This window comes from Sciurus vulgaris (genome assembly GCF_902686455.1).
Source record: "Sciurus vulgaris genome assembly, chromosome: 18".
Taxonomy (NCBI): domain Eukaryota; kingdom Metazoa; phylum Chordata; class Mammalia; order Rodentia; family Sciuridae; genus Sciurus; species Sciurus vulgaris.
Window position 1 is genome coordinate 22317061 of NC_136479.1, and position 25773 is coordinate 22342833.

General features: G+C 49.6%; 3 protein-coding genes across 5 annotated transcripts; 2 read left to right on the forward strand and 1 right to left on the reverse strand.

Annotated features, from left to right (window-relative positions):
- Positions 1-6: 6 nt before the first annotated feature.
- Positions 7-10367, reverse strand: SEPTIN1 (septin 1; the record flags this gene model as incomplete). Of its 3 annotated transcripts, none has more annotated exons than XM_079120817.1 (11): positions 9592-10367; positions 9334-9424; positions 9152-9238; positions 8822-8945; positions 8404-8538; positions 8193-8310; positions 7434-7535; positions 7229-7328; positions 6844-7009; positions 6478-6568; positions 7-465 (listed from the first exon to the last, which is right to left on the reverse strand). In XM_079120817.1, exons 1-11 carry the CDS (start codon positions 9592-9594, stop codon positions 7-9), a joined length of 1476 nt encoding a protein of 491 aa, XP_078976943.1. In that variant the 5' UTR covers positions 9595-10367. The 3 variants fall into 3 exon arrangements, with proteins under 3 accessions (XP_078976943.1, XP_078976942.1, XP_078976944.1); XM_079120816.1 differs by having other exon boundaries at positions 9334-9427; XM_079120818.1 differs by lacking the exon at positions 7-465 and adding an exon at positions 5669-6373 and having other exon boundaries at positions 9334-9427; positions 9592-10341.
- MYL11 (myosin light chain 11) lies at positions 3646-5846 on the forward strand. The gene is made up of 7 exons (XM_079120827.1): positions 3646-3765; positions 4419-4514; positions 4749-4824; positions 5030-5134; positions 5210-5288; positions 5514-5562; positions 5650-5846. The coding sequence occupies exons 1-7, from the start codon at positions 3763-3765 to the stop codon at positions 5752-5754; spliced, it is 513 nt and encodes a 170-aa protein (XP_078976953.1). The 5' UTR covers positions 3646-3762; the 3' UTR covers positions 5755-5846.
- A 7145-nt stretch (positions 10368-17512) lies between the features above and the next one.
- Positions 17513-23182, forward strand: ZNF48 (zinc finger protein 48). Its single transcript, XM_079120815.1, has 3 exons — positions 17513-19051; positions 19256-19349; positions 20577-23182. Exons 2-3 carry the CDS (start codon positions 19271-19273, stop codon positions 22361-22363), a joined length of 1866 nt encoding a protein of 621 aa, XP_078976941.1. The 5' UTR covers positions 17513-19051; positions 19256-19270; the 3' UTR covers positions 22364-23182.
- The last annotated feature ends 2591 nt before the right edge of the window (positions 23183-25773 follow it).

Here is a 25773-nt window from a genome sequence, read left to right on the forward strand (position 1 = left end):
CGCCCCTCACATCCCCCCGCCGGGGAGGCCGCAGAAGGCGCCGCCCCTCAGGCCGCCGGAGCCGCCCGTAGGGAAAGGGGAGAGGGCGAAGGGCGCGGCTCGGCGCGCGCCGGAGGCGTGGCGGCGCGCGGGAGGCACCAGGGAGAGCAGAGGCGGGGCAGGGGTCTGGGGGCGCCCAGCGCCGGGGTCTTGCTCGTGCCCTCTCACCCCCCTCGCGCGCTCTCGCCGCCGCCCCCTCCCTCTCGCTTGGGGCAGCTGCTGACGTCGCGCTTGCGCACAAGATGCAGAGCCGGCGGAGCAGCTAGCGTCTCGGCGTTCCACGCCTGCGCGCGGATCGTCCCATCGCGCCCCTTTTTTCTCCCGCCTCGTCAGAAGACTTGGACGAATAATAGGAGAGAAGGATCTGGGCTCTTGCCAATCGATGGAGGGATGGGTGGAGTTGGAGGCGGGAAGGGGGTGGGTAATCTGGAACGAGGAAACGAAGAAGACGGAGGGCTATAAGACCAATCAGAGGGTGAGTAAGGGAAGGCGGAGGGGGGACCAAGAAAGTAACCAATAGAAAAGCGGGGACCTGACCTTCCTGGCCAATAAACATGGCTGAAGAGTGAACGACCACGGAAGGGCGGGGAAGGAGGTAGGTGCTGTGGGGCAAGAGGCGGGGCCTGACAGCGTTCTAGCTAATAAGAATGGTAAGAAGGGATCCAATGAGAAGGGAAGTAAGCGATCAAATTGACAAGACAGTGACATCTATTTGAGCGGTGACAGACAGCATCCACCGTCAATAGGAAACGCTGAGAAATTCTTTAGGTCTCCCAAAATGGCCAGGAAGGAATGACAGCTGGGAAAAGGCGGGCCAAGTTTGTGATTTATTCGCCTCGTCAGCCAATAATTGTTTTCTTCCACTTTGGCAACATTGTAGAAAGATAGATAACTACTTCAGCCAATGGTAGCATTGAAGGGGCAGGGAGGTTTGCCAGCAGGCGGTACCAGCCCAGTGACAGTCGGTGACAACCGGAGACAAGCGCCAGAGGCGAGTAACAGTTGGTGACAGCGCGGAGAAGGGGCCGGGGGCATGAGTGTGGCTCTTAACAAATAAGAGTGCCACGCTGCCCTTCTTGTGTCCTTTCTGGGCCCCCAGTCTTCATTGAGCTTTTGAGTTCTCACTGGTGGTCTGTGGGACTCTGAGCCCCACCACGGATCCAATGCCCTGATCCAGTACTCTTGACTTCGCTATCTCTAATTCGACTCTATTCAGAGCCCCGAAATTTTCAAGCGACCCATCTCTCTGGACCTTCCATTTCCTGCAGAAATCCCAGCCCCTAACTCCCTCTCTTCAGCTCCAGTCTATCTGAGCTCCTCTCCCAAACCCAGGCCCAAGTTCCTCAGACTTCATCCCTCTGGGTGCTTCCCCAGATCTATGAATTCCCAGTATCATGATTTCTCCCTTATGTGTTCTCATTCTTTGAGGAATCCAGGACTCCAGTCCTATCCAATTCCTCTCCCCTCATCGTTTCATCTGTGTTCTTCATGTTCTGCTAAGAACCTAGACCCTAACCTCATAAGCTTCTCCAGGTTGCCCTTAGACCACAAACATGAAGACCCGATCTTATGTTCTACAATTTTCCAGCTTCTAAATACCCACCTCTCTCTGACCACCATTCTCCTGAACCCCAGAGTAAAAGGGCCTCAATATCTATGGCATCTAATATGCTGAATTGCAGTCAGACCTACCTAGCTCCCAACTTCCCAGTCCTCGGTTTCTGAGGCTCCTTATTCCCAATTCAGACCCAGATCCTGTGAACACCCTTTCAGTGTCTGATCTCCTTCTTAACCTCCCAAGCTTGACTCAAGCTTCCTGAGGACCCCTCCATTCCCTTTTTTTAATTCCTCCTCCCCTCTTAGAATCCACTAATAAATGGGCTCCTCCCTGGCCGGGACCCCCATGGTAACCATATAAGGTGTGTCAGCTGCCATCTGAGGCAGAAGAGGGAACAGTGCAGGAAGCCAAGAGCAGCTGCTAAGTTTAGGGTGGCTCCTTCTCCCTTCTTAGAGACAACAGGTGGCTGGGCCCCAATGCCCAGAAAAGAAAATGTCTTAGAGGCATTGGCATGGGGCTAGAGGAGGGGGAAGGGCAGAGGCACCTTCCTCAGGACATCAGGTCCTAGAGGAAGGAGGAAGAGAAAGATGGTTATACTTGCGAACCTGGGACTTCTACGACTATTTTTCCAGACATCCACTGCATGGAGGAAATTGGGCACTGGGCCCTAGAAGTCTTGGAAGTGTCAGTCAGCCAAGGTGGTTCTTGCCCAGAATGAAGAAAGAAGCCACCAGCCATCTCAGTTGCCTAGGAGGAGGTGTCAGGCAGCTTCACTCTTGGTTTCTTTGACTCCCCTCTGAGGCTCAGGCTCTACACGGGTACCCAGAAAAATAATCTAGAGTTATACTGATCATTTCCTTCTGCTTCAAACCTTCCCAAGCTCTCCAGGTCTCCACCCTCACCTGGCATTGAAGGTCCTTCCGGTTCCTGACCACCAATTCCTTGCATCCTCTGCTGTAGCCTCATAACAGTTGTGGCAACCTTAACACCTTATCTTTCACTGTCCAGACCTTTGCCTATGCCACATCTTCTGCCTAGCCTGCTTAGCCTGCCTACCCTTCCACTTTCACCTGACTTGCTTCCACTGGCCTTCAGTAAGCCATTTCAATACTCTCAGACAGGGTGCCATGCCCTCTACTTCTGGGCTCGCTACCAGATGATATGTCATTCTTTGCATTTATTCCTGTGTCTACAGCTAGACTACAAATTCCACCAAGGCAGGGCCTAGTTGTTAATTTCAATACAATTCTGTGGGATGGGAATTATGTTTCCTTCCATTTTATAGAGAAGAAGCCAAGGCCAGGTGATCAACACACAAAGCCTGAGACCATAGAGAATCTTGCACAAAATCTTATTTATTTATTTATTTATTGTGCTCTAAGGATGAGGCCCAGGGGTTCTCTGTCACTGAGTTATAATCCCTAGCCCTCTTTATTCTTTCTTTTAAGACAGGGTCTTGCTAAGTTGTCCAGGCTAGCCTCAAACTATTGATCTTCCTACCTCAGCCTCCTGAGAGCTGGGATGATCACAGGTGGGTGCAGCATGCCCAGCCTCCCCTCTTCTTAAAAGTCTATAAGAGACCTTCAGGATACTCCAGTTTCCATAGATGGTTCTCTCCCATTTTTAAGCTCTGCCATCACGCAAACATACACACTTGACTCTGAACCCCACAATGTGGAGGTGAAGCAATAGTGTTCACCAAAGCATCCCCCAAAGCCCAGTGCACTGCTTGGCACATTACAGATACTCAATACATGTTTACTGGTTTTAGATTTGAGTCTATTCCACTCAGGGGTACAGGGGTCGGTTTCATTTCTCTCCCAGAACTGAGCCTTGGCTTGGGCCCCTTCTGAACTCTGGCACATTCTGGCCCCCTTTTGGGAGAAAGAACATCCCTTCCTGTCTAGGTCCTAATGAGACCTGCATCCCAAGACCCACTCCCTCCTCCCTCTTTGTGCTCCAGCTGCTGCTGGCCCTCCAAGAAAGGAAAGGCCCTGAGCTGGGCTATTTTGGTATCTGGGGTGGGCACCCGCAGGGCTAAGGTTACCCTGGTATGTTAAGGGCTCCCTGGGGCAGGACTATATAACCCCAGCGGGACTGCGCCAGGCTGACTCTCTGCTTCTTTCCAGCTGGAGCCACTGCCTTGCCCCCAGGAGACCTAAGACATGGTAAGTGAGGATCCCCAGCCCCTGGTCAGATCCATTAGACTTAGGGCATTCTGACCCTTTGGGAAAAAGTAGCAACTTTCCAATCCAACTAAAGATAAAAAGATGACTCCTCACTTCCTTGGTATCACTACTGAGGAACAGTCGAAGTGATGGCCTAAAGGACCCAACCAGTGCTAATTGGCCCAGACATTCCACTCTCAGGGTTCCTGGCCTTTTCAAAGCCTGCTCCATCATTTCCTGTACTCCATCTTCCTAAAGTCCTCTGGGACCAGATGGACTCCCATTTTATAAATGAGAAAGTAGAGGTTCAGACAAAGAAAATGAGTGGATTGGGGTCACACAGCATACCATGGACTGAAGGAGGCAGGCTGAGGGTACTCAGAAGGGGGAAAGCTTTTACCTGTTGAGAAGGATGGAAGTATGGGGACCCAGGAGCTGCAAATGGGAATTCAGGAGATACAACTAAAAGGAGCCCCTCAGCCAAGAGGTCCCAAGGGAAAGAAGAGTTACTTTAGAAAAAGGGACTCAAGGAGCTCTGAATCTAGCTGGCCATGATGACATAAACCACAGTGAGCACTGGGTCTAATACATTGCCCCCCAGAGAGGTCTAGGGACTGACCAATGGATCCCTTTGCCCAACCTTCACTCCCCAGGCACCTAAGAAGGCCAAGAGAAGGGCAGTAGCAGAGGGCGGAAGCTCCAATGTCTTCTCCATGTTTGATCAGACTCAGATCCAGGAGTTCAAGGAGGTGAGTAGGGGGAGCTGAAAGCTGACTAAAGGCACCCCTGCCATTACCCACAACCCCCTCCCTGGAATGTGCACCTGTTAGGGGGAGGGAAAAGGTTTAGAATTCCTTCCTCCCCTCCCTGCTTGGGGTGGGAGAGAACAGTTGGCTGGGGGGCCAGAATCTGATATGCCTGGGATGGGGATGCTGAAGCCAAGCCATGGGGACCTCATCTCTCCCCACCCCTGCCCTCCACAGGCCTTCACTGTAATTGACCAGAACCGAGATGGCATTATTGACAAAGAGGATCTTAGGGACACTTTTGCAGCCATGGGTGAGTCCCAGTCCCAACCACAAATACTCAAGGTGGTGGGCAGGGGGAGCGGTAATTTTCAGTGACCTTGATTCCAACCCTGTCAGCTCCATCTAGGGCCTCAGTCTGCATTGTGAAAAACGGGCGGGATGGTCTAAATTTATAGGAATGCATGATCCTTGCCTCAGGACCCAAATTCCCCCTTGCTTCCGCCAACCTCCTCCAGGCCGCCTTAATGTGAAGAATGAGGAGTTAGATGCCATGATGAAGGAAGCCAGTGGGCCCATCAACTTCACTGTCTTCCTGACCATGTTCGGGGAGAAGCTCAAAGGTCAGTGAAGTGTTCTGGGTACAAGTCCAGACCTCCAGGGACCCTCCAGACTCATGTTCCCCCTGACCCCCTCAGGTGCTGATCCCGAGGATGTGATCACTGGAGCCTTCAAGGTCCTGGACCCTGAGGGGAAGGGCACCATCAAGAAGCAGTTGTAAGTAGCCCCCCTCCAGCTGCTCCCATACAGAAGGCTAGGAGCTGGCAGAGTAAGGGAGAAATAGGACTGGGCAATAGGATTACATTTCACAGCAAATAGTGCGGAAGGACAAAGCAATCCGGAAGGCCAGAGTGTTCTGGAAACCAGTGTAAATGGGGATAAAGTGAGAGGGAGTGAACAAGAATCAGAAACCCAATCTTAACTCCTCCTGTCACCTTTCAGCCTGGAGGAGCTGCTTACCACCCAGTGTGACCGCTTCACTCCGGAGGAGGTGAGTGGGGGAGGGGTTGGAGAGGGCTCGGGAAGAGGGAGGAGGAACGCAAGGACAGGTTCGAGATGCCCCTGCATCTTCCCGCAGATCAAGAATATGTGGGCAGCCTTCCCCCCAGACGTGGGCGGCAATGTAGACTACAAGAACATCTGCTACGTCATCACGCACGGTGACGCTAAGGACCAGGAGTAGAGGTCGTTCTTAGACCTCTGGCGGCCTACGCTTCCAGCCAGTCCGACCCACACCCCGATCCCCAATAAAATTCAACTGGTCTTTGTTTCTTATGGGCGGCGCCTTCAATAAGTTTGTGTGAGAGGGACTCAGGTAGGAGGCTGGGCAAGAGGGTGTCCAAAAAATGAATGAATAGCGGGCTGGAGACCAGCAGGGGATGACTCCACCCCCTAGGCCGGTTCCCGCCAGCAAGAAGACTCGCGTGAGGCCAGGGAAGCTATGTCTTTTATTGAAGACAGTCTGAAGAGGGGAGACGGGCAGGGGCTGGGCTGGGGGCGCCTCCTGGGAAGTGGGCGGAGAGCGGACTGGGGGCGGGGCTACGAACTCCGGGACAGGCTGAACGTTTAGCCCGGAGAACCAACACAAAGCAAGAGCAAAGGCGCGCCCACCCGCTGAGTCGCCGAAATTAGACGCGGGGCAGTCTAGGGTCGCGGGATTGGACAAGAAACGGACTGAAGGCGGAGCCGAAGTAAGACAGGGCCGGGCGGGGGCTTCAGAGAGCATCCGACTGCTCGCCCTGCGCCTGGCTCTGCTGCATCTGGGCCTGCATCTTTTCCAGCATCTCTTGCATGCGGCGCAGCTGTGTGGAGCAAGATTATTGGCAGCGAAACCCGGCGACGCCAGAGAGGGACCATGGAGAGGATCTGGGGCTTTGGGTGGAAGGGAAGCGAGGTGCTTGCTCACCTCTTCGTCCTTCTCGCGGATCAACTTCTCCGTTTCGGCCAGAGGCAGCATGGGCAGCGGGATCTCTGTGGCGCTCTGGCGGGAAAGCTTACTAGCGGGTAGAGGCAAGGGGCAGAGGAATCAGGGACGGGATCTGAAATTGTAGGTTATGGCCGGAGGAAGAACCCTCCGGGGCGAATTTGGGTCTAAGAGGAGGGGCCTTGTCTGGGAGGTTAGGTTCGGAGGCAAAGCGTGTGGAGAGATCTGGGTGGTGGAGGCGGGACCATGGATAGGGAGGCGGGGTCAAGGGTGGGAACTGTGCAATCTTGAACGCTGCCCCAAGGGTGGAGCTTTGGAAGCAACAAAATCTTTGGTCCCGGCTCTCACCTGCGGCTGGCTCGATCACGAGCCCCAGGCCGGGCTAGGCTCTGTAGGCAGCGGGCCCGGTAGCCTTCGTAGAGCAGATCGTGTGTCACCTCTTTCAAGTCCTGCAGGTGTGTCTGCACCAACATCCGTCTTAGGTTCAGGAAATCGCAGTGATGTGGGTTCTCCACTTGGGGGCGGATCAGTGAGCGTCAGGCAGTTTCCGGTCCAAACCCACCCTCAGTCGGCGGGAAGTCCTACTGCTGATCTAGCCAAGGATTCTCGTTTGCAGCCCAAGGTCCCCTGTTTTGACTTTTAGGAATTCCCAGGACTTAGAACCCACCCCAACTTTACATATTGGGTGCAGCCTCGGCTTACTGCTGACCTCAGAATTTGTGCTTGACCTTACCCTCCACAGTACCCCAGGAGTAGCGGCGTCCCCTCACTGGTCGGGTCCCACCATCCCTAACCACCTCGCATGAACCAACGACTGCGAAAGGGATGCTTCCCTAGAGGACAGGGGTCGGGGGTCACCGTTTGCTGCTTGTAGGTAAAAACCTCAGCCTCCACATCTACCTCTGCTTCTCTGTCCCTTCCTTCCCTTCCTCTCATACCTTCATCTCTGCATCCTGCCTCTTGAAGTCTTCATCCTCATCAGAGTCACATTCTGGGAACTGATAGATATTGATCTCCTCCTCCTTCAATTGCTCCCGTATCTCAGAGGAGAAAGATACAGAGTGAGAACCACAGGCCATGAATGACAGACATTGCAAGGCCAGAGACAGTGAGATACCTGGTAGTCAGAGAGAGAGAAAGATGGGAATGACAGAGGTGGTGAAGATGGACATACAGGATGACGAAAAAACAAAATCAAGACACAGATGGTGATAAACTGAGAGGATTCTAATATGGGGCAGAACATCAAGAGACCAGGAAAGACCTGAAAGAAACAGTAGGATAAGACTCTGAAGATCTTGGGGTAGGAGAACGTCAGCATCATGGGGTCAGAAGGATGTCAGGGGTCATCATGTCCATGCCCTTGCCCTTAGGTCTTAGCTGAGTATCTAGCCCTGGGGCTGCATATATATTATTTAGAGACAGTTTCTTAGGGCCTCACTAAGTTGCTGAGGCTGGCTTTGAACTTGAGATCCTCTTGCCTTAGCTTCTAGTGTGACACCACGCCTGGTTTCAACCTGTTTTAAACCTCTAAAGATATGGCTACTTCTGGTGGTTTGCTGCCCACCTTTCCCAAAAGCTCTCCCCCAGTGTTCCAAAAAGAACACCCCAAGAACAAAGAAGTCAAAACTGAGATCAGCTTTGGTCATGAATTTTGGCTTCACTTGGGGACAAAGATCAGAGGTCATCACCCACACCTTCTGCTTGAGGGCCTGGGTTTCCTTAGGCATCAGGGCATCTGCTTTGCCAATGACTGGAATAATGTTGACTTTCTCGTGTACCGCCCGGAGGAAGGCAACATCGAGGGGCCGGAGCCTGCACCCAGAAATTGGTCAGAACCTAGTCCCAGGGGGCAAGTTCCCCTCATCTCCTCCCCAATGCCCCAACCCTTAGGATCCCCTTTCAGACCCCCGGCCAAAGGGTGAGATGAAGTAGAGACAGCAGTGGACTCGAGAATCCTGGATGTTCTTCCGGTTCAAGCCACTCTCATCCCTGAGGTACTGCTCAAATTGCTCCTCAATGAAGTGAACCACAGGTAGCCAGCTGGGATGTGGGGAGAGGACATATGGTCAGAGATCAGAAGCAAGGAGACAAGGCTCACCAGGGCTATGGGGATGAGAAATAGTTCCTTTGACTCCAACCATATATGTCAAGGAAACTGGTTGGGAGTGTTGGTGTGAAGTCAAGAAGCATACTTTGGGCTTCCAGAAACTGGTGTCTCCTTTTGAGTCTGGAAACCAGGACAGATCAGCCCTGTAACTGTCCCGTGGGCCTCCACAAAGTAGTTGCCTTGAGAGGCTCAGCCCCTGTCCCTTTCCCTCCTCACCAGTCTGAGCAGTCCACAGAATCCCCGAAGCCAGGCGTGTCCACCAAGGTCAGCTTCACCTTGATGCCCCCCTCTTCAATCTCGACACCCCGACGCTCGATGGTCAGTGTTTGTGTCAGGCGAGCTGTGGGGACAAGGAGAGGTTAGAGGACAGCATAGGGCTCGAGGCAAGACTAATTTCCTTTTCCACTGTCACAGTTGTCCCATCCCTTTTTCAAGGGAGGAAACAGTCTCAGAAAAGCAAGTGGGCACTCAAGTGAACTTGAATGGAGAATGCGACCTAGAGAAGGGGACCGAGGGCACTGCCTGCAGATGGCAGTAGGATCTTACCACTGGCCTCTGGCACTTGCCGATCCTCATAGAGGTTGGTGAGGAACAGGCTGTTGATGAGGGTGGATTTCCCCAGACCTGACTCCCCTGTGGATAGAACAGGCCAACTGGTGGGATGAGGGGACAGCCAGGGTCTTCTGAAGACACCTCCACCCACAAGTCTCTCTCTAGAACCTCCAGACCTGCCACCATGAGTGTGAAGTCAAACCCCTTCTTGACGGACTTGCGGTGCAGCTGGTTGGGGAGCGCAGCAAAACCCACATACTCTTTGTCCTGCTGGGGGTGGGGGGTGATATGAGACTTCTGAGAGTGACAGGCAGGACCTCAGCCTGAACCTGAAGACTTGGAGAAGTCAGCCTACTATGGGTCAACCGGGCTCTGGAGACCCTGGGGGCAGGGGTTAGGCTGGGATGCGTGGCTTCCTGGGCACAAGGACTCACCATGGCTCCGCTGGATGTCTCTGCACCTGCTATCGCTCCCCACTTCCTCTGGTGGGGCAGGAAGTTGAATGCAGCAAACAAGGGGGCGGGCAGTGTAGGAAGCTGAGATGCTCAAACCAGCCCAGACCAGAGAGGTGGGGAAAGCCAAGTCCAAGAATACCTGGACCCTTCTGCATGTCACCTTCATAGGCAGCTTCAATCCCTTCATTCTCCACATGCCTTTATTCCAAGCCCTTTTGTCACCAGGAAGAGAGGTGAGGTATGGGCAGAGAGGAAGGAAGCAGGCTGTTCTCTCTAGCAGGTGTGACAAAGTCTTGAATAAGACGGCAAAAATATTCCAAGGGTCTGAGTGGACCAAAATCCATAATGGGTTTAGAAATAGAAGGGGCCATCAGGCCAGGTGCAATGGCGCACACCTGTAATCCCAGCGACTCAAGGGCTGAAGCAGAAGGGTAGCAAGTTCAAGGCCAGCCTCTGCAATTTAGCAAGACCCTCAGCAACTTAGTGAGACCTTGTCTCAAAAATAAAAAATAAGGGCTGGGTTTGTGGCACAGGGGTAGAGCACTTACCTAGCATGCTTGAAGCCCTGGGTTTGGTACCCAAGACCACCAAAATAAATAAATATACATATGTATATATATATAAATATTTTTAATAAAAATTTCTGGGGATATAGCTCAGCGGTAAAGCACCCCTGTGTTTAATACCCAATACCAAAAGGGGAAAAAAAAAAAAAAAATACAAAGGGGCCCCAGAACCATAAAACAAAACAAAAGTGAAAGTAAGGGGTCATCAATTTTTTGGCTCGTGTAATGAACTTCTTTTCCCCCCTGCAATGCTGGAAATTGAACCAGTGTTCACATACTAAGCAAGTATGCCACCACTGAGCTAGACCCCCAGCCTGCCATGGACTTTTTGTTGTTTTTGGTGCTGTGGATCAAACTCAGTGCTAAATCCTGAGCTACACCCCATTCCCCTAATAGATTCTTTTAGTTGTTGATGGACCTTTAATTTATTTATTTATGTGTGGTGCTGAGAATCAAACCCAGTGCTTCACACATGCTAGGCAAGTGCTCTACCACTGAGCTAAGATGCCAGCTTCCCTAATAGATTCTTAAAAAGACTCCAGGTCTTTGGCCACCACTGTCAGAAAGAACACATTTTAGAATTCTGGCCAAAGAACCCCCCTGCTCAAACCCTTCAGGAACTCCCCAGTGACCTCAGAATCAAATCAGAGTTCTGGCCTGGCAGCAGTTTCCCCCGCTTCTTGATCGCCCCATTTCACTGGCCAGAACATTCCTGGCCCTGCCGCCATTTTCTGTACCAGGAAAACACCTGTTTGTCTTTCAAGCATTTGATTCGAGGGGCTCTGCCTCCTCTAGGAAATCTCCCCCAGCTACTCCAGGCAGAGTCCTTCCCCTCCCTTAGCCTCCCAGTACCTTTCACAGGCCCCTTAATACCCACATGTGTTTACTGTCTGCTCCCAGCTGAGCTCTCTAAGGCCAGGGACCATGTTTTCCCAATTTCTATATCCCCAGTGTTTTTTAAAAAAATACCAGATGCATGGATGATTGAAAGAATGAGTAAATGAAAGTAGTCAGAGTCAAAGGCTGGGAGATTGCAGAACATGTAAAAGGCACCTCATTTGGAAGTCAGAACTCCCCAAACCCCAGCACCTAACACTTGCTGTACAACCTTGGACAAATTACTTGATCTCTCTGAACTCGTTTCCTCCTGTAAAATGAAATACACATATTTAAGCTTTGCTATCAGAATTCCTGTGGGTTTGAATGACATGGGCTCTGGAGTCACAGCTATACATGCAAATTCTGGCTTTATTACTTATGGGCTGGTTGACCTTGAGCATGTAAATGAACTTCTCTGAGCTTTAAAAACACTCTTTACCATAGTCTATGAAAGCTTGCTTAATCTGGATACTGCCTGCTTCTCCAACTCCATTTTCTTTCTCCACCCCTTTGGGTTTTATTTATTTTCCTCTTAGCCCCTACTATGAACTGAATCCTGTCCCTTACCCCAAATTCATATGTTGAAGCCCTAACCCCAAATGTATTTGGAGACAGGGTATTTATAGAGGTAATTAAGATAAAATAAGTTTGGGACCCTAATCTAATAGGACCAGTGTCCTTATGAGAAGAAGAGACACCATCTCTCTTTCTCCCTGAGTATAAGCATAGAGAAAAGACCAAGTGAGAACACATCAAGAAGGAAGCCACCTGCAACTGAAGGAGAGGGGCCTGGCTAGAGACCAACCATGTGGGCATCTTGATCTTAAACTTCCAGTCTCCAGAACTGCGAGAAAATAAATGTCTGTTGCTTAAGCCACCCAGTCTGTGATATTCTGTTATGCCAGCCCCCGACAGACTAATATAGTCCCATTGCTCACTCCTTTCTCTGCCCCATCCAAAGGCAACTATGCTAATGTCATTAATGTATGTTTTTGGTTTATATGCATTTTGAAAAATGTGTAGTGTGCCGGAAGTACATTCTATTCAGTATATGTTTATATAAATGGATATATATATATATATATGTATATATACACATACATGTATATCACTTAGTCAAATGCTTTTATTCAGCATTATTTATTAAGATTCATCCAGACTGTCATGTATATACCCCCTTTTTAAAATGGTCCTGGAGCTCAAACTCAGAGCCTTCCACATGCTAGGCAAGCACTGCTATGAGTATTTCTTATCCTTACTTTAAAGTTAATTTCTAACACTATTTCCATTATGTAACCTTAGAAAAGTTGCCTCTCAGTCTTAGAGTATACTCAGTGGTAGAACGCTTGCCTAGAATTACTAGGACCTAGTTTCAATCCCTTGCACCACCAAAAAGAAAAACAAGAAAAAGAAAAAGTTGCCTCTCTGGGTCTTTCTCTTTCTCTCACAGCAACTTCCTCATAGGTTTTGCAAGGTACATTTGACTATAGAGACCTGCAGTTATTTAGAACTGTGTGACCTTACTAGCTATGTGACCTTGGGTATATCACTTTAATTTCTTGGTGACTCAGTTTCTTCATCTGTAAAACAGATTAATAATTCTCCCTCAAGTCAGGCTCAGTGTCACATGTCTATAATCCCAGTGGCTTGGGAGGCTAATGCAGGAGGATCACAAGTTCATAACCAGTCTCAGCAACTTAGTGAGGCCCTAAGAAACTCAGTGAGATCCTGTCTCTAAATAAAATACAAAAAAGGACTGGGGATGTGCTTCAGTGGTTAAGTGCCTAAGTGCCCCTGAGTTTAATCCTCTGTACCCCTTCACCACCCCCCCAAAAAAAGTCTGGGGATGTATCTCAGTGATAAAGTACTGGGTTCAATTCCCAGTACCTAAATAAATAAATAAATAATTTCCCCTCCTAGGACATGACCAAGATCACAGCAATCTGGGTGTGGGTGGTGCAGTTCTATAATGCCAATGACTTGGGAGACTGAGGCAGGAGGATCCCAAGTTCAAGAACTAAGTCTTGGAAACTTAGCAAGACTCTATCTCAAAATAAAAAAAAAAACAAAGGGACTGGGAATGTAGCTTAGGGATAGAGTGCCCTAAATTCAATCCCAAGTGCTGTAAAAAAAAGGAGAAGAAAGACTGCAGCATATGAGTTAACACACAAAACTCTTAGAATAGTGCTTTAGCGAATGAGATGAGCTCATGCAAAATGCTAGTTATTATTATTACATGAGCTGAGCAATATGGTGGTGCTGCCAGTTAATATCCAGTGACTGCTCTTCTGGATTAGTTGCCGAGGATCCAGACAGGGCGAATTAAGTCAGCATTTCGGATCTCTGGGGAGAGAGACAGCCACAAGTAAACATGACTCACAGCATTCATGCTAAAAGTGCCAGGGGAGAAACAGCACTTAGATATAAAGGGAAGAGATGATTATATCTTTCCCACTCCACCACAGCCCCTCCTCCTCCATTTCTCATCAGGCTGAGCAGCCCCACTGTCTCAATTAAAACTCTGAAAGGCTGGGAATATACTCAGTGGTAGAGCATTTGCCCAGCATCTGGGAGGCCCTGAGTTCCATCCCCAGCACCACAAAACAAAGCAAAACAAAAAACCCCACATCATTCTGAATTTCTCTCACCCTCACCCTCCACAAGTATAACCAGTTGGTTTCTAGATCCTGCTTATCCATCAGAAAAAAATTGATCTCCTTTTCTCCATACCCTCCACCTCTGCCCTGGGTTCAGATTCTGATCTTCCCAGAGTTCTTTATATAGCATGCAAGCCAGACATGGTGGTGCATACCTGTTATACTCGGGAGGCTAAGGCGGGAGGATTGCAAGTTTGAGGCCAGCTTCAGCAATTTGGCAAGACCCTGTGTCAAAATAAAAAGAACTGTGTCAAAATAAAAAGTGTCCCTGGGTTCAATCTTCACTACCCAGAAAAAAAAAAAAAGACCTGTTTTTGCCACTTTGTATGTTTATTCTATACTTTTTTGTAGGGGGCTGGGGATACCAGGGATTGAACCCAGGGTTGTTTAACCACTGAGCCACTTCTCCAGCTCTTTTTATTTTTTATTTTGAGATGGGATCTGGCTAAGTTGTTTAGGGACTTGCTAAGTTCCTGATGCTGGTTTTGGACTTGTTATTCTCCTGCCTCAGCGTTCCAAGTCACCCCCATGCCTAGCAACTTCACACTCATTTTCTATGTAGTGTGGCACTGTTCTTTTTGAAATTATTCTATTGTGCTTTCTCTGCTAATTTTTCCCATGTTCTGTGTGATGCTTCTGTGTTTTGGGGGTATGTAGAAATCCATTCTGAATGCATTCATAGAAGACCCCAAATTTGGCAGAAACAATTCTGGTGAGTGAACAACAACACCCAACACTTAAGTGTCTTTTTATCCTACTTTATTTTTATTTTTATTTTTTTATTTTTATTTTTTTTTATTGTAAACAAATGGGATACATGTTGTTTCTCTGTTTGAACAAGGCGTAAAGGCATACCATTTGTGTAATCATAAATTTATATAGAGTAATGTTGTTTGATTCATTCTGTTATTTTTTCCCTTCCCCCCACCCCTCCCACCCCTCTTTACCCTCTATACAGTACTTCCTTCCTCCATTCTTGCCCCCCTCCCTAACCCTAACTCTAACCCTAACACTAACCCTTCCCTCCCCCCCATTATGTGTCATCCTCCACTTATTAGCGATATCATTCGTCCTTTGGCTTTTTGAGATTGGCTTATCTCACTTAGCATGATATTCTCCAATTTCATCCATTTGCCTGCAAATGCCATAATTTTATCATTCTTTATGGCTGAGTAATATTCCATTGTATAAATATACCACAGTTTCTTTATCCACTCATCAATTGAAGGGCATTTAGGTTGGTTCCACAGTCTGGCTATTGTGAATTGAGCAGCTATGAACATTGATGTGGCTGTATCTTTGTAGTATGCTGATTTTAAGTCCTTTGGGTATAGGCCAAGGAGTGGGATAGCTGGGTCAAATGGAGGGTCCATTCCAAGTTTTCTAAGGAATCTCCACACTGCTTTCCAGAGTGGCTGCACTAATTTGCAGCCCCACCAGCAATGTATGAGTGTACCTTTCTCCCCACATCCTCGCCAACACCTGTTGTTGCTCGTATTCTTGATAATCGCCATTCTAATTGGGGTGAGATGGAATCTTAGGGTGGTTTTGATTTGCATTTCTCTTATTACTAGAGATGTTGAACATTTTTCCATATGTTTGTTGATTGCTTGTAGATCTTCTTCTGTGAAATGTCTATTCATTTCCTTAGCCCATTTTATCCTACTTTAAACATAATTTTTTGTTTATCTTTTGTGGTGTTAGGGATCAAACCTAAGCTTCATGCATGGAGGGCAAGTACTCTACCATTGAGCTGTACTCCCAGTTCTTATAATTATTTTCAAACCAGTCAGCTTGAAACTTGTCTGGCGTCTTCAAGCAAATACAACTTTAATTCATTAAGAATTCCTGGAGCTGGTCCTGGTCGTGCATGCCTGTAATCCCAATGGCTCCGGAGGCTAAGGCAGGAAGATGGTGAGTTCAAAGCCAGCCTCAGCAAAAGGGAGGTGCTAAACAACTCAGTAAGACCCTGAGTTCAATCCCCAGTGGCCCCCCACTACCAAAAAGAAAGGCTGGGTTTAAGTGCCCCTGGTTCAATCCCTGGTACCAAAAAAAAAAAAAAAAAAGAGTTCCTGTAATTTCATCAGCTGGAAGGAAAGCCAATACAGACAAATGATAACATTATTTTGGGGGAGTACCAGGGATTGAACTCAGGAGGACTCAACTACTGAGCCACAATCCCCAGTCCTATTTTTTTTTTGTTTGTTTGTTTTTTTTTGCGGTGCTGGGGATCGAACTCAGGGCCTTGTGCTTGAGAGACAAGCATTCTACCGACTGAGCTATCTCCCCAGCCCCCCAGTCCTATTTTGTATTTTATTTAGAGACAGGGTCTCACTGAGTTGCTTAGTGCCTTGCCATTGCTGAGGCTGACTTTGAATTTGCTATTCTCCTACCTCAACCTCCTGAGCCACTGGGATTGCAGGCGTGTGCCACCATACCCAGCTCAAATGATAACATTTTTAAACCAAATTTTCCTTCCTTGTCATATTATGCAGCCAATCAATCTACTCATCTGATTTTTCTGCATTGGTCTGAATGGAAAAAAATAAACTTTATTGGTAACATCTTGAAATTAACTTTTAGAAAGCTTGATCCTACCTAATTCCAAGTTTGTTATTATGGTTTGGGATTTCAATTGAATCAGTTCACATGATTGTGGTGGCTGAGAATCCCACCACAGGCTGTCTGGAGACCCTAGGATGCCACTGGCATAGCTTAGTCTAAGTCCAGAGGCTTCACCTTGGAACCAGGGACACTGATGGTATAATTCCCATTGTGAGGTTGAACACCTGAACTCATCTGAGGCTGAATACCTGAAGGGCTGGTGTAAGTTCTAGAGTACAAATGTCAGCCAGTCTGGACTTCTAATGTCCAAATAGCTGAAAAAAACTCTGTCCCAGCTCTGACAGAGACCACTTGCCTTCTGTATTTGTTTCTCTAGGCTCCCAGCCTATGTAAGGGATGAGGCCTGCCCATATTTGAGGGCAGATCTTTCTCACTTAGTTTACTTGGGTTCACATGTCAATCTCTGGAAACACCCTCACAGACAACTCCAGAATAATGCTTTACTAGGTTTCTAGGTGTTCCTTCTAACATTATGCAGCTATCCTGCTTATAACCTAAAACTGGGTGCAGTGGTACATACCTATAGTTCTACCTACCCAGTAGAATGAGGCAGAAGCCAAGTTTGGGGCCAATCTGAATAACACACTGAAAGTTGATCTCTTAGGGAAAAAACAACACACTAATCCCTTCCCAGAATTCAGCTTTTTATGCCTTTTCTTCTTCTTCTTCGTCTTTTCTTTAACGTGGTCCTAGGGATTGAACCCATAGGCACTTTATCCTGCTTTTTGTGTTTGTGTGTGTGTTGAAACAGCGTCTCATAATGTTGCCAGGCTCTTGAACTTTTGTGATCCTGCTGCTTCAGTCCGCTGGGATTACAACTGTTCACCAAAAGCTCTGGCTTTTCTTTTGAACTGGAATCCCAGTTTTCAGGATTTTCACTTTCATGATTTCAATATCTTGCATCCTAAAGATTGTGATTTTCAGATTTTTATTTTTGTTTATTTATTTATTTTTGCCATTTTGTGGATGGAACCCCGGGCCTCATGCATGCCAGGCAAGCAGTCTACCACTAAGCTACATCCCCAGCCCTGATTTTCAGAATTTTAGAATTTAGAAATTTTGATCTTTTGGGATTTCAACAATCAAGATGATTATGCGGGTAGTAGATGTCTTTTGGGATTATGATCAATATGGAACCTCCACGCTTACCAAAGACCCATGCACTCCTTCCCATGCATGAGAACTTTTCCAGCTCTCCTACACTATTTTGAACAGGTCCATATAACTTTCTCACCCTTACAATTCTATTTCTGCCTGCCCTCCCCAACACCACTCCCCCACTCCCGTCTCCAGTCCTTGGGATCCAATCCAGAGCCTTGAGCATGTTAAGCAAACACTTTTGATTTTGAAAGAGTTGTGTGCTTGCTGGTTTAATCTGGTAGTACTCCAAGACAGATCTGGAATTTCTCAACTCTTTATGCCAATCACCTGGTTTGGCACTAAGGCGCTAACAGATGTGAATTAACATAAAAAATGGTGATTACCTCTCCTCACCACTGGCAAAGGGGCTGAAGACACATCCCAGTCACCCCTCCTATAAAAGTAGGTCCTGGAATCATGTTTCCAGGGTCCTGGGTCCCCTAGCTAGAATCAGCCCCAGCCAGGGCCCCACCAGAATGGAAAAAGTGTTTATTTCTTCAGCCTCTTCCTGGGCTTGTCTTTGTAGGGTTGTCAACCTGTTCCCAGCCTTTCTAGCAGCTTCTTTCTTTGTGTCTCTGTCTCTTTGTCTCTGCCTGTTTCACTGCCGTCTTTTGTTTCTCTGGCTCAGGGCCTGATTCCCTCCAGGTTCTTTGCTTCCTTTTCTCATTGCTCCTAAGGCCACTTCGATGACTTTATAACTATTTCTTAACTGTTTCTACACCTCTGTTTCTGGTGACAAATCTTTTGCCCCTGTATTTTGGGTCAGCCGCTGTCCATCGTCTCTTTCTGCCTGGGCGTCCTTTCTGACTCAGGGCTTTTACATGAGGGCTGTGTGAGTCTGGTTCAGGGTCTATTTGGGGGCCGCAGGTCTGACGGCATCTGCCTGCCTCTCCCTAGTACCATTTACCTGACGTTCCCTTCTACTCTCTGCTCCTGCCTCGGTCTCCCCCAGCCCAGCCCCCACCTCGGTCCTCGGCCTCTCGGACCAGCCGGGCTTTGTTTCCCGTGTCTCGGCGCCCCGCCCCACCCCGTCTGGGGTCTCCGCCGCCCTTTGTCTGCCTGGTCTCTCCCCCACCCCTTTCCCTGGGTCCGTCTCTGGATCCCTCTTTCTTTGTCTCTCCCCGGCTAGGGTGGCTGGCGCTCCCGGCCAGCCCCAGAGGTCTGCGCGGGTGGCCCGAGACACAGCGACATTTAGGAAGAGTCTTCAGCCCTCATCACCCAGCTGCAGCCCAGGAGGCACACGGTTAATACCACCGAGTTCGGGCCACTGTCCTCGGCTTAGAGTAGCCCTCCCGGCTGCACGCAGCCACCCGCGGGCCACCGAGCTCCCGCCAACACGGGCGTCCCCCACAGGCGTGCAGCTCCTCCCAGGTCCTAGAGCGGCTCCGTGCGCCCCAGCGCTTCCGCTTCCCGTCCCCGCCCCCGGCGGCCGCCCCCGGGACGCCTGGGACCGAGCCCCCACCCGGGTTGGCGCGGAGCCCGCATCCCGGAGCCGCCGGTGGCTTGAGTACCCGCACCTCGCAGAGGAGCTCGGGAGGGCGCCGGGTGGCTGAGCCGGAGGCGGCGGACGAGGTGAGAGGGACGGCTGCGTGCCGGGAGGAGGAGCAGCAGGTGCAGGGGTGGACGGTGGCGCCGGCGGGGGTTACCGGGAGCCGCGCCCGGCGCCTGGGACCCGAAGGGGCCGGGTGCCCGCGCCGGCCGACAGAGGGCAGCGGCAGGGTCCGCGGGCCGCACATGGCTGTGTGACCACAGGATTATGTCTGTCCCCTTGCCCAGGGCGGCGTGCTGGGGATGGAGCGCGCGGTAGAACCTTGGGGCTCGGATCTCCATGGCCCGGAGGAGAGGGAACGGTTGAGAAGCGCCCGCACAGGTGAGAGCCGTGGCCATGCGCCTCACAGACAGGTAATACCTGGGTGGGGACTCTAGTGCCGGGCTCTGCCCCACCGAGACCCAAAAAGAATCGAACGTAAGCTGTGCCTCCAGGGAGAGAGGGGGAGGAGAGAAAAACCAAGGGAAGGAGCCAACGTTTCTGAGTACCTACTGTGTGCCAGGCTGTTAGGGGCATCTTCTCAAGGACTCTCCCCCTCCCCCACAATCTTCACCATCCTCACTGCCTCTGCCCTACTTCAGGCCTCATTTAGTCTCATCCCAGCAATTGCAATGAACTCCCCTCTGCCCTTTTCTCTCCAGTGATGCACTTCTGCAGCCAAATTGATCCAATTCCAGATCTAATCCTGTCTTTCTTCTCAAAAACCTCCTAGCTCCCCTCTGGCTAGTAATTAAAGCCTTACTTAGCCTAGTGTTCAATCCAAACCTTGCATGCTCAGACTAGTCCCAACAACCGTTTCCAGCTTTATCTTCCATTCCTCTTCATGATTTTCTCTTTGCTCTGCTGTGAATGCCATTCCCTGTCTCCTTATCTCCTCTCCTGTGACAACACACAAGTATGATTGTTCCAAACCCACAATTATTATTAGTGATACTTTATCTCTCCTACCACCCCTAAGCATCTTGAGAGATGGATGTGAGTACACACAGGATGATCGAAATAATAAATTACCGAATAGGCTAAAATAACAAAATACAACAGAGAGAGCAAATACCAAGTTTTCCAAATAAAGGCCATAAAATGTGGTTGGGTTCAGACAGACCTGAGTTAGAAAGCTGGCTTGGCCACTTTCTAACTTAGAACCTTGAGCAGATAACTTAAATTCTCTGCATTTCCATGATTGTAAAATGGGGATAGTGATATAATAGTATTACCTCCTAGGATTGTTCAGAAGGATACAATATTGCTTAGTTTAGGGATTGGCATATATTAAGGACATAGTGAAAGAAGTTATTACCACTGTTATTGAAAGGCACAGACAATAAGTGCTCCAGAAGTTCAGAGGAGAAAGAGAGATCCTTGAGACCGCACAGTGTCAAGGAAGTCTTCCTGGAGAGGTTACTGTCATAGATAGGGGGTGGGGTGTGTGGTTCAGGGCTGTAAAAGGCTTGCTGGAGGCCTGGGGTTCCATTCCCATCACTGCTTCCCACACACACCAAAGAGGCTGAATCAAAGGTTGAGGGCTACGATTTCTTTTTCTTTTCCTAGGTCTAGGGAGTGAGAATGTCGTGATTTCTCAGCCGGATGTGTTTGAACACACCCCACCAGAAGAGGATGACTTGGGGTTCAAGGAAGAAGAAGATCTGGCTCCAGCTCACGAAGTAGGAAATGACTCTCTCAAACCCGAAGGTATCCAGACCTGGGATGACTTATGGGTTCAGAGAGAGGGACTAGGAAAGCCTCAGTCTCGAAACCGAGGCCCCCGGGTCCTAGGAGAACCACGCTGGGGCCAGGCTAGTAGCGATCGGACTGCAGTGTGTGGTGAGTGTGGCAAGAGCTTTCGGCAGATGTCAGATCTGGTAAAACACCAGCGGACTCACACAGGGGAGAAACCCTACAAGTGCGGGGTCTGTGGCAAGGGCTTTGGGGATAGCTCAGCCCGCATCAAACACCAGCGAACTCACAGTGGTGAGAAACCCTATAGGGCCCGGCCACCAGCCCAGGGTCCTCCAAAGATTCCTCGGCCTCGGATACCTGCTGGTGAGCGCCCCACTATCTGCGGTGAATGTGGCAAGAGCTTCCGGCAGAGTTCTGACCTGGTGAAACACCAGCGAACACACACTGGTGAGAAGCCCTATAAGTGTGGCATCTGTGGCAAAGGCTTCGGTGACAGTTCTGCCCGCATAAAGCACCAGCGGACACACCGGGGGGAGCAAGCCCCCCGACCAGTGGTGCCCCGCCGGCAGCCATCTCGGGCAGCCACAACAGCTGCACAGGGACCCAAGGCCCAGGACAAGCCGTATATTTGCACTGATTGTGGCAAACGGTTTGTGTTAAGCTGTAGCCTCCTGAGCCACCAGCGGAGCCACCTGGGGCCCAAGCCTTTTGGCTGTGATGTATGCGGAAAGGAGTTTGCCCGAGGCTCCGACCTAGTGAAGCACCTGCGGGTGCACACAGGAGAGAAGCCCTACCTGTGCCCTGAGTGTGGCAAGGGCTTTGCTGACAGTTCTGCCCGGGTTAAGCACCTCCGCACCCACAGTGGTGAGAGGCCTCATGCCTGCCCAGAATGTGACCGCACCTTCAGCCTCAGTTCTACACTTCTTCGCCACCGCCTCACTCACATGGAACCCCAGGACTTCAGCTTTCCAGGTTACCCTGTAGCCCCTTTGATCCCCAGCCCACCTCCACCTCCTCTTGGCACCAGCCCCCCACTAACGCCTCGAAGCCCTTCACACCCTGGTGATGGGCCTTTTGGCCTGCCTGGCTTGGAGCCTGAGCCTGGAGGCCCACAGGCTGGGGAACCACCCCCACCACTGGCTGGTGACAAACCCCACAAGTGTCCCGAGTGTGGCAAGGGCTTCCGCCGAAGCTCTGACCTGGTGAAACACCATCGAGTACACACGGGGGAGAAACCCTACCTCTGTCCTGAATGCGGCAAGGGTTTTGCTGACAGTTCGGCCAGAGTCAAGCACCTCCGAACCCACCGTGGTGAACGTGCCCGGCCACCACCATCTACTCTTCTACGGCCACATAACCCACCTGGCCCAGCACCCACCGCTCCTCGACCTCGAGTCCGGGCCCAGCCCTCTGGACCCAGCCAGCCCCATGTGTGTGGCTTCTGTGGGAAGGAATTCCCCCGGAGCTCAGATCTGGTCAAACATAGGCGCACACATACCGGGGAGAAGCCATACAAGTGTGCAGAGTGTGGCAAGGGTTTTGGTGACAGTTCTGCCCGTATCAAGCACCAGCGTGGGCACCTGGTTCTGAGGCCCTTTGGAATAGGGGATGGTCGAGCAAGGCCCCTCAAAGAGGAGCCACCAGTGGGACTGGAATGATAGGGTCCAGGGAAAGTGGAGGCCCAGTAAACCAAAGGGAGGGTTATTTGCTGCTGAAGCAGAGCAGACAGGGCCTGGGAGGTGGTGGGAGGGAAAAGAAGGGGAAAAAAAATGGGAGAAAGGAGTGAATAGATAGAACTAGAAATTGGAGACCATAACATTGATGCTCAGGAAACTGTCCTGGCTTGGTGTTGGACCTTGTCAGTATGGGCTGTACCCCCAAACTCTAGAACACTGCCTAGCACACAGTAGGCACTCAATAAATACTTATTTGAAATTTAGAAACTGGTCTTAGCCTGAGAACTCAAAGAATCCTAAATTCCTGCTGCCTCTTGTCTGATAAGAACTACTCCCAAACTTGCCATGGGATACCAACACCCTGAGCGCATTTGTTTGACCCTATGAGGTGCAGCAATGGGACATCTGGAATTTAAGGTGTCAAATGAGGCAGGGCATCTTAATCATCCTGATGGGAAAGGTATTGCAGTGTGGTAGGCAGACCCCACTCCTAACTGTGGGCCACTGGACATGGTCTTAGCCAGGAAGGGCACTCTTGGATAGAGCCCAAATTGTGCCCTTGAGGACCTGGACCCATTCTGACATCTGGTCACTAGTGAAATAGGCCAGAACCAACAGGAGGAGCACTCATATGGCATCCAGCCTGAATGCCACACCCACGTTCTGGTGGACATCAGCACAGACCAGCTGGCTGGGCAAGGGCAGAACTAGAGAGGAGAAGTCACAGAGACCAGGGAAGCTTCAAGGCTGACAGCCACATTTCCATGTGTTTCCTTACTAATAAACTGTTTCTTGTCTGAGGCTTGGACTCTGTAGGTGTGTGTGGTTGTGTATACACGTGTATGTCGTGCAGGACAAGGAATGAACGAGTAGAGGTGACACCACAGGCAAAACCCTCAGTTTGTAAACTTGTGCAGGTTCCTTGTGCTCTTTGCGTCCATTAAATAAAGAGGTTATGCTGGCACGGTCAGCCACTTTCTACCTCTGACAGTTGGTTTTAAAAGGGCCACCAGATTTATCACCTGATGCCGGAGGCCTAAGGTCTGACTGCCCACAGGCACCAGCCTGGAACATGATCCTTAAAAGGAAAAATGAGCGACGTTGCGGAGGGAGGGGCAAGCTACAGGGAATAGGTGGGAAGTGGCTGTTGGCCCTGGCGAAATGTTGCAGACCCGCCCAGAGCCGAAGGTCCCAACACAGATGCACGGCCTACGAGGACACTGGAAAACTCCGCTTCCCAGGGGTCCTTTTATGTATCAAGACCCATCATCTGGTTGCACAGTCCAAAGGGAGGGTAAACAGATTGCCTCCTCATCCCTGGCAAACAGTAACCGTATTTGCCAGCACCCCAAGCATCCTCGGGAGCAGGGATCCCATTCGTGGCTTGTTCCGAGGAGAGCGCCAATAGGGAAGAAGGAAAAAGAGAAACTCCCCTGATTGGCTGGGAACTTAAAACATTACGCCTCTTCACCCTTTTAAGTAATAAAGTACTTGATTGCTTTGCAAATTCTCCAGTCCCGGGTCTCAACTAATGGTCGTGCGGGAATAGTCCTGGATAGAAGTTCACGCGAGATCTTAGCTTTCCGACAGGCTTCCCTAGAAACCAATGAAAGTTTACTGTAAGGAGCTTCCTCCCGATCCTCCCACCCCTGCCAAGTAGTGCACACCCTGAGAACCCAGAACTTTGCGATCAGGGCAGGGGTCCTAGGCAGCTTCTGGCTTACTATGCACAGGCATCCGTTGACCTAATGGAGCCCTTCGAGGCTTTTGGACGATCCTACTTGCTGTTTTCCCTTTTTTTACCCTATCAGTTCGGCTTCCAAGCTGATACCAGCGAACTTAGTAAAATTGCATCTGACCAAGTCAAACCCCCAACCCCACGCCATCGAAAGCCCTGTCATATCTCCCCATTACCTCTCTGTAAAGCGTAACTCATTATTGGCATTCATGGCCTTCCACTTGTGTGGGCTCAGCTCTGTGCTTTTTAAATTTTGTTTCCTTTTTTGGGGATGTGGTTCGGTGGTAGACTAGGTGGGGTGGTGGGGCCTATAGACAGGATGTTCTCTTGAACCTAGGCGTTTGAGGCCAGCCTATGCATCATAGCAAAACCCATCTTTTAAAGAAAAAGAAAAAATATGGGAGATGTTTTGTTTTAGGCATAATAAAAATTATGCACCAAATCCTCAGGATTCAAGAATGGAAGTCAAGTTCCAAATTCAGTTTTCTACTCCCAGGCCTAAGAAGGATCGGGCATCTGTAGGCCTCACTAAATGCTTTTGTGAAGGGTATTCCTGAAACATGATCAGCTCTTCATGAGTTTACAATCCCATAAACTCCTTGCCATCTGGCAAACTCCCTTTTTGAAGGCTCTTCACATTTATCCCCTTGGCATGTAATCTCAGGGAGGCCTGCACCCAATGTCCATTCCACTTAGAGTTGTTCACTTATTCCACTACTCTTCTGTCAGAAGACCTATTGTCCTTTTTGTATGTTCATAAATGATTTATTATATTTATATATTATATATTTACAAAGCTGGGGATAAAACTCAGGACCTTGTTAAGCATTTTTATCACTCTGTGTGTGTGTGTGTGTGTGTGTGTGTGTGTGTGTGAGAGAGAGAGAGAGAGAGAGAGAGAGAGAGAGAGTGAGAGAGAGAGAGAGAGAGAGAGAACTACTGGGGATTGAACCCAGGGCCTCACCTGGCAAGAACTCTGACACTGAGCTACATCCCCAAACCCATCACAATCTTCTTAATAGACCATGAGACTCTCAAGAACAAGAACTACATGTGAGTGCAAACAGATACTTGTACAGGTTTGTAGAACAATTGGAAGGAGCCCTTTTCCTTCTGTTAGTAACAGTAGGTGCCTCCTTTTCAGAAGAAACTTTCACTACCCTCAGAGGCAGGTCACTAGCTGAGTCTCATTGATTCTCTCTAAGTAGGACAAGCAATCTTTGCCTTTGTTGGAGATAAGCTGCAGCCATAATTTGACCTCTACTCACTGCATCTTCTCTATTACATTTCCCCTTGCTAGTGCACTCAGATCCAGTCACACAAGCCTTCTTTCTGTTTCTGAGGCATGTAGAGTTCATTTGTTTCTTTTTTTCTTTTTTCTTTTTTGTACCAGGGGTACTTAACCACTGGGCCACATCCCCAGCCCTTTTTAAAATATTTTATTTAGAGACAGGGTCATACTGAATTTCTCAGGGCCTAAGCTGCTGAGGTTGGTTTTGAAATTGTGAGCTTCCTGCCTCAGTCTCCCAAGCCACTGGGATTGCAGGCATGTGCCACCACATCAGACTTTTCTGAGACAGGTCTTGCTATGTTGCCCAGGTTGGCCTTGAACTCCTGGGTTCAAGTGATCCTCCTGCCTCAGCCTCCTGACTGG